Source organism: Prosopis cineraria, unplaced genomic scaffold (assembly GCF_029017545.1).
Source record: "Prosopis cineraria cultivar Desert tree isolate PC_DT_omini unplaced genomic scaffold, ASM2901754v1 PC4, whole genome shotgun sequence".
Taxonomy (NCBI): Eukaryota; Viridiplantae; Streptophyta; class Magnoliopsida; order Fabales; family Fabaceae; genus Prosopis; species Prosopis cineraria.
In genome coordinates, this window is record NW_026555335.1 from 42,728,041 (window position 1) to 42,735,920 (window position 7,880).

A 7,880-nucleotide genomic window follows, 5' to 3' on the forward strand; every position below is an offset into this window, starting at 1 on the left:
TTATTATGTTGTGTTGTTCACAACTGAACTGACTCTGCAGTTGAAGTCCAACTTTAATCTTGTCAAGGTGCGGAAAATAGCATGAAATGGAGAATACTTTTGAAAATAAAAAATAATCTTCATATTACTGCTTTGAAAAGACAATAAACATTGACATGGTTAAAACATAGTTACAATAACATAAAAGACACTGCAAGACTAAGCAACGAGAAATGAAAGAATATATGATGATGAGACCTTCCAATGTTGAAAATTCATCTCCATCAAATCAAATGCTAAAGTAAAAATTATATCATGGTCCAGGTCTGAACCTTGTGGATGGGGGAAAAAATCCTGTTAGCAAAGCTATTTTTAATTAGGCTTGACAAAGATCAAATCTGAACCGATAGTATGAATATGAGAAAATTATATCCCAGAAGGAAAAAAAAAAATTATGGCAAGAGAATACTAAAATGAAAATTCAATGGATGGCGCTACAGACGACCACGCCTTTGTAAGCTTTGATCTCTAACTAGACAATAAAAATCCCAATGTGGGCTTGATTCTGTTATGGGTGGTTGACCAAATGGATGAGAAGCCACGTACTCCTGAACATTCTCAGCCATGGCCAATCCTTCAAGATAAACACGAAGATCACCTCCAGGTCCTGCAATATCAGAAATGGAATAGGTGTGGATATGTTTGAACTCAGAAAAGCCGGAGGAAAGAGAATGGAAGGAATCCCAAAAGCTAGCGGCAAGGGGAGAGAAGGAAAGAAAGTGGTTAACTAAATATTTTTCTTCCTCATGTCTGAGGGAACCTTGCAGTTCCAAGATCCTTTAAACTGGAGAAACTCGCAAATGTAAAAGAGAAGACGTGGGAAGAATTTGAAGGGCTAGTTCAACGTATCCATAAAAGAAATTAACGGAAAAGTTCATGCAAGTTATCAGGAATTTCAGGTCACAATGGTTGGCAGGGAACAATAAGCATGATCCCAGCATGACAATCAGTAAGCAACACAATCAATCTTAGCCGCCTATCAATGATGTTTTAAAGCATTTATTATTCAGAAAAGAATGTATACTGCAATAACAATCCGTGGACATAAGACAACAATTTGATGCGGGAGAGGATTATAGAAGTCTGTCTCACCTAATGATGTGTCATTGGTGTCGCTGTACTGATAAGAATAAGGAAATACTGCTGTGTGCATCTGAATATAATTTGCATAAGTAGAAAGAAACACATTTGCAGAAAAAACATGATTCAAAAAATTGAAGCCTAATTTTACGGAAGGAAATCAAAGAGCAGCTTACTGGATTCAATATCGCCTTGTAAGGGGAGTCATCCAACAACAAAGTGTTTGTCTCATTGAACTCCCCCTTCTCCCATGGAAGATCACGCCTACACTTTTCCCACAACTTCCTGAGTTCCTTCAACATAAGGGGCTTGTTTCTGTCCTCGATGGTCTGGAATGTTGTCATAGTACAGTGTCTTTGATCCTGCAAAAACCAATCATAGTAAAACTCAGCAAGCTAAAATTTCATCTAAAAGTGAACGATTTCCAACAATAATCATATTTAATCAGCTGGATCTCATCCGCCAAGTAAACAAAATGAGCTGCATCTTTAACAATATTTATTTGACCATACAGCAGTTAATTTTCAAAATATTCAACCAACACCAATTTAGCCCAAAAATGAAATTGATACTTGAATGAATAGAGTTGTCAACCACAATTACCAGAATGCTTCTATTTTGTTGTAACAGAAAGAACGTTTAATTAAATGGAAAGTACTCCACAAAAGAATACACAAACAAGTCAGCTTGGCTGCACAAGTAAAATTCATTATGGTAGCAAAGATCTGAGAAAAATCAAATAGGTGAAAACCAATCAAAAGAGCATCCAGACCTTCACATAAATGTAAAATAAAAGAAATGCACAGAAGAGCCGACTGCAAATCAAGAGCCTTGTTCTGCCTTTTACTTTGGGTCAAGGTTTGAAGCAATAACTGATGCTTTATATTCTTCTAATACGCTCCTGATTACAGCTGAGCAATTCAATTTTTATTTTATGGTAAAGGATTTTTTTCCCATAAAACTAAAGGAAAATAGTCATCAAACTGCAAAAGTAAAAAAATTCACATTAACAAGTTCATGTGACAATATTTAACAGACCATATAGACCAAAAAAAATGGCAAGAAGGATTAGGAGAAAGTAAATACATTCATTAGGAAGACTCCCTATCATTCATAGCAACTGAGCAACAGAGACAACAAAAATCTAAGTAAAAAAACCCACTGCATCAACTAAACAACATTAAAGTAAAAAAAGTAAAATGCAAATCCATTACAAATACATGAGATTGACATTTCTACAATTTGATTGACTGATCAAGTTGACCATAAATCTGCTGCTGGAAACTAGAGAATATCTTACCCAGGCAAAAAGTAGTTTGGATGCTGAAACCCCCACAAGAAGTTTGATTGCAGCATCAACGTTTTGCCTGCAAGCAATTATATGCAAGTGTCAAGGCTAAGCAAGCACTAACTTATAAAGTGAAAAATAATGCTAAAATTCTAACCATAAGTGAAAAACTGCCATGTGCAAGTTAACCAGAGAAGAGAGAAGAGATGGAAAATATAAGAAAGCACCAAAACCAACAACAACCTGCAAGTACAATGCTCACTTTTATTCTAAGGCTGTGAGTGGAATGGCAAGTCAGGCAGATAATCTCTAACTACTTGAAACCACTAAACACTTCTGTTATTTACAAACCAATCTGCTTCCAACTTCTACAACTCGATGATTTACATGCATTGTTGCCAATTAAGATGACATAAACAGTCGCAAGTGATAAGGTAAAGGCATTCATAGATTGATAAATACCGTTTTCTTGATGACCAAATACCGACATGAAATTTGTCAAAACAGAACTGCAGAAAATCATCACAAAAGGGCCTCTTGAAAACTGCAGAAAGGAAGCATCACAGCAGTCAATCAAATGAAAATGCCGATTGACATGAAGGCCAAAGACGTGAGGAGATTAGATATTTGATGATCATGACCTGATTTGTTGTGTATCTTTGTGTCCCGTTTAAATCCCTTAGGAACCCCAAGGACAAAGTCGGCAAGCAGCCCATTAAGATCAAGTACAAGAAGCTTCCTTTTTGAGTAGCTTGATATGGCTCTACCAAGTGGAAAACGTGATACGTTTGAACAATCATGCTTGCTGACTAAGGTTGAATGAGAAATGTCAACTGCAGAAGACATACACAACTTGTAACCCAGAAACAATCCAACTTTCCACTACTTTTTTGTCATCAAATTAAACTTCAGGGATATCCAATGCAGACACTTCAGGCACAGATCATCGCTCACAGCTATTCTCAGCTGTTAACATCATTTCTTCTAATGAAGCTCAAGGATTTAAGAGAACCTGATAATTTGAAACTTTGTTTTCAACAATTCCTGAGTCAACTGCCAAGTATTCACCACAAAATGCAAGTGAATTATCCCAATTATCATCCTCCATGATTGGTTCCAGGTTATAATGAACAGGGCTTTTGTAAGCACTATACTACCAAGATAGGTATTAAGTCTTATTCCTCTGCACAGGGTTCAAAAATTTCTATGACGCAATAAACTACTGGATGAACATGTTTCTTCATTAGGTTAATCTTTTTTTACAGAACAATCTATAATATTAGAGTTGATTCATAAAAAGAAAAACAATATTAAGAGTTGAAACTGCAATAATTTATAGGCTAAAGATTGATAAGAAATGAGGAGGTTGAGGTGAAAGCACAAACAAAGCAGGAGAAGTTTCAGTTGAAATGGTACCTTCCGAAACACCACAAAGATTGGTATTGCTTTGTAAAGAATCATGTCTTGTCTCCTTCCTCATCCTCCCTTTATTTTTCTTTCTTGATTTCCCTTCCACACTTGTCATAGCTGGAGATCCATCTGTAGCCTTTTCAACCATATTCAGCTCCTTTCCTTGGTTTTCTTCCTGACATTGACTCATTACTGGATCCAGAGCTGGAAATTGTGAAGGCACATCCAAAGTAGGTGTACAAGTTTCAGGTGAAAATGTATCTTTTGGAACTTCAGAATGATTAGTATCACATTCAATGTTGTTACATCCAGCCTTTCTCCTCTTCCTCTTTTTATTTTTCTTTTTTGAACTTACTTCTTCATTGGCCATGGCTGTAGACCCATCTGTGGGCTTTGCAATCATATTCTGCACTTCTTCATTTGCTTCCTGAGACAGTCTCATTACTGGACCCATGGGGTATTGACCTGAATGTAGAGGGGGCAGAACCAGAGTACGTGTAGAAGTATCCAGTGATGTGTTATCTTTCAGGACGCCAAAATGATTAACATTGGTCTCTATGCAATCATGTCTTGCCTTCTTCCTCTTCTGCTTTTTACCTTTCTTACTTGAATTTACATCTATATTCATCATGGCTAGATACCCATCTGTGGCATGTTGAAGCACACAATTCTCCCTTACTTCATTTTCAGCCAGAAATTGCCTTCTTAATGGATCTACAGAGGGTTGAAATGGATGTGTTCGAGGCATAACCATAACAGCTGTAGAAGTTTCAACTGAAACGGTGTCTTTTGGAACAGCAGAAAGATTATCATTGCTTTCACTAGCATCAAGCCCTTTCTCTTGCCACTTCTTCCTTTTTCTTTTCTTTCTTGAGCTAACTTCTACACTTATCGTGATCTGAGATTTATCTGAGGCATTTTCAAGGACATTCTTCTCATTTAACACATTTTCAACCTGAGATTGCCTCATCACAGAATCTAGAGACTGTTCATCTGGATGTTCCAAAGGCACAGCCAAAGCAGCTGTAGAGGTTTCAGTTGAAAAGGCATCTTTTGGTATTGCAGAAATATTATTGTTGCTTTTAATAGCATCATGTCCTTCTTCTTGCCTCTTCTTTCTTCTTTTCTTTTTCAAGCTTACTTCTCCACTTGTCATGGTCTGAGATTTATCTGAGGCATTTTCAAGCACATTCTTCTCATTTAACGCATTTTCAACCTGAGATTGCCTCATCACAGAACCTACATATTGTTCAGCTGGATGTTCCGGAGGTACAGCCAAAGCAGCTGTAGAGGTTTCAGTTGAAAAGGCATCTTTTGGTACTGCAGAAAGATTATCATTGCTTTTAATAGCATCATGTCCTTCCTCTTGCCTCTTCTTTCTTCTTTTCTTTCCCAAGCATACTTCTGCACTTGTCATGATCTGAGATCCGTCTGAGGCATTTTCAATTACATTCTCTTCTTTGGATGCATTTTCAGCCTCAGCTTGCCTCATCGAAGAATCTAGAGAGTGTTCATCTGGAAGTGTTGGAGGCACAGCCAAAGGAGTTGAAGAGGTTTCAGTTGAAAAGGCCTCTTTTGGTACTGCAGAAAGATTATCTTTGCTTTTAATAGCATCATGTCCTTCAGCTTGCCTCTTCTTTCTTCTTCTTTTCTTTTTCAAGCTTACTTCTGCACTGGTCATGGTCTGAGATTTACTTGTGGAAATTTCATGCACATTCTTCTCTTTTGATGCATTTTCATCCTGACATTGCCTCATTACAGAATCTAGGGAGTGTTCATCTGAATGTGTTGGAGACACAGCCAAAGCAGCCATAGAGGTTTCAGTTGAAAAGGCATCTTTTGGTACAGCAGAAAGATTATCATTGCTTTTAATAGCATCATGTCCTTCTGCTCGCCTCTTCTTTCTTCTTTTCTTTTTCAAGCTTACTTCTGCACCAGTCATGGTCTGAGATTTATCTGTGGAATTTTCACGCACATTCTTCTCTTTTGATGCATTTTCATCCTGAGATTGCCTCATTACAGAATCCAGGGAGTGTTCATCTGAATGTGTTGGAGGCACAGCCAAAGCAGCTGCAGAAGTTTCAGTTGAAAAGGCATCTTTTGATACTGCAGAAAGATTATCATTGCTTTTAATAGCATTGTGTTCTTCCACTAGCCTCTTCTTTCTTCTTTTCTTTTTCAAGCTTACTTCTGCACTGATCATGGTCTGACATTTATCTGTGGAATTTTCACGCACATTCTTCTCTTTTGATGCATTTTCATCCTGAGATTGCCTCATTACAGAATCCAGAGAGTGTTCATCTGGATGTGTTGGAGGCACAGCCAAAGCAGCTGCAGAAGTTTCAGTTGGAAAGGCATCTTTTGATACTGCAGCAAGATTATCATTGCTTTTAATAGCATCGTGTCCTTCCACTCGCCTCTTCTTTCTTCTTTTCTTTTTCAAGCTTACTTCTGCACTGATCATGGTCTGACATTTATCTGTGGAATTTTCACACACATTCTTCTCTTTTGATGCATTTTCATCCTGAGATTGCCTCATTACAGAATCTAGGGAGTGTTCATCTGAATGTGTTGGAGACACAGCCAAAGCAGCCATAGAGGTTTCAGTTGAAAAGGCATCTTTCGGTAGTGCAGAAAGATTATCATTGCTTTTAATAGCATCGTGTCCTTCTGCTTGCGTCTTCTTTCTTCTTTTCTTTTTCAAGCTTACTTCTGCACTGGTCATGGTCTGGGATTTATCTGTGGAATTTTCATGCACATTCTTCTCTTTTGATGCATTTTCTACCTGAGATCGCCTCATTACAGAATCCAGAGAGTGTTCATCTCGATGTGTTGGAGGCACAGCCAAAGTAGCTGGAGAGGTTTCAGTTGAAAAGGAGCCTCCTGGCACAGTAGAATGATTATCTATGCTCACTACTGAACTTGTCACGGTCATTGACCCAAGTTTGGCATTTTCAAGCAAATTGTTCTTTCTTTTGTTTTGTTCCTGACTCCGCCTGATCACTGGATCTATCAAAAACCATTGAACTGGATGTGTTTAGGTAAAGCCGTAGCAGGTCTAGAAATTTCATTTGAAACGATATCTATTAAAACACCATAAAGTCCAATATAGTTTTCAGTAACATTATTCTGTCTCACGCCTTATCTTCCATTTAACTTTCACTCTCAAGCTTACCTCTGCACACAGTCATCGCCATATTTTCACACAACATATTATAGTAGCATCAATCTCCATAAAGATTTATCCAGGGAAAATTCAAGAAATTAGTAGTTTTTCGTCAAGAAGAAATCAGGAACTTTATCTTTATATTTAATGTAATTACCTCACCCACTCAAGGATTTACTTCTTTAGTTTACAGCAAACGAACTGAAGTAGTTATCACAGGACAAACTTACGTATGACCTTTTTTACTGTATAAATTATTCAAGACCTCCTCCACCAAAAGCTGCATAAGTTACCCTATGAACCATCTTATTCACACTTCAACCATTATATTTTTCAGGAAGTATAACTTCCCTTTTCTTTTACCTTACTGATCTAAGTATCTATCTCAAGTAAAGGATCGAAATGGCTGTTTGCTAAATGCCCAAAGAAGTAGAATTCATTAAATGCTTCCCAAAACTATTAAATGCTTCCCATCATTGCGAAGGGAAAACTAAATTAGTATGAAAAAGAAAGTTGCAGCACACACTTCTTGCCGTCCCCCCCCCCCCCAATTCAAAAACCAGAAGCGGTGAGGATCTTCGATTCCACAAAAGACATATCAATTTTACCAGAAAACTAACGGAGTTTAATAAGACCAGCACCAACAGAGGCATAAAATAAGTGCCAGAGAAAATCCACTCCACGTTTGCAACGCTTTCATTGAAGGACCCAACGGAATAAATCGAACGGAAAATGCATTTGCATATTTGCTCACTAAGGGAAGAACCAATAATCTCTCGTCATCTTCACAAAATAACTAAGTGGACCAACGTCAAGAAGAAGAGAATGCAGAATAAGAGGAAAAAGTACCTGCGACCGTGAGAGGGAGGGAAAGCAGCTGAACCCGGAGGGGAAAGG

General features: G+C 37.7%; 1 protein-coding gene across 1 annotated transcript; it reads right to left on the reverse strand.

Moving 5' to 3' along the window:
- Positions 1 to 223: 223 nt before the first annotated feature.
- Positions 224 to 7,880, reverse strand: LOC129308768 (leashin-like). Its single transcript, XM_054950117.1, has 8 exons — positions 7,833 to 7,880; positions 3,824 to 6,826; positions 3,049 to 3,240; positions 2,870 to 2,951; positions 2,420 to 2,486; positions 1,296 to 1,481; positions 1,132 to 1,192; positions 224 to 646 (listed from the first exon to the last, which is right to left on the reverse strand). The coding sequence occupies exons 2-8, from the start codon at positions 6,750 to 6,752 to the stop codon at positions 474 to 476; spliced, it is 3,690 nt and encodes a 1,229-aa protein (XP_054806092.1). The 5' UTR covers positions 6,753 to 6,826; positions 7,833 to 7,880; the 3' UTR covers positions 224 to 473.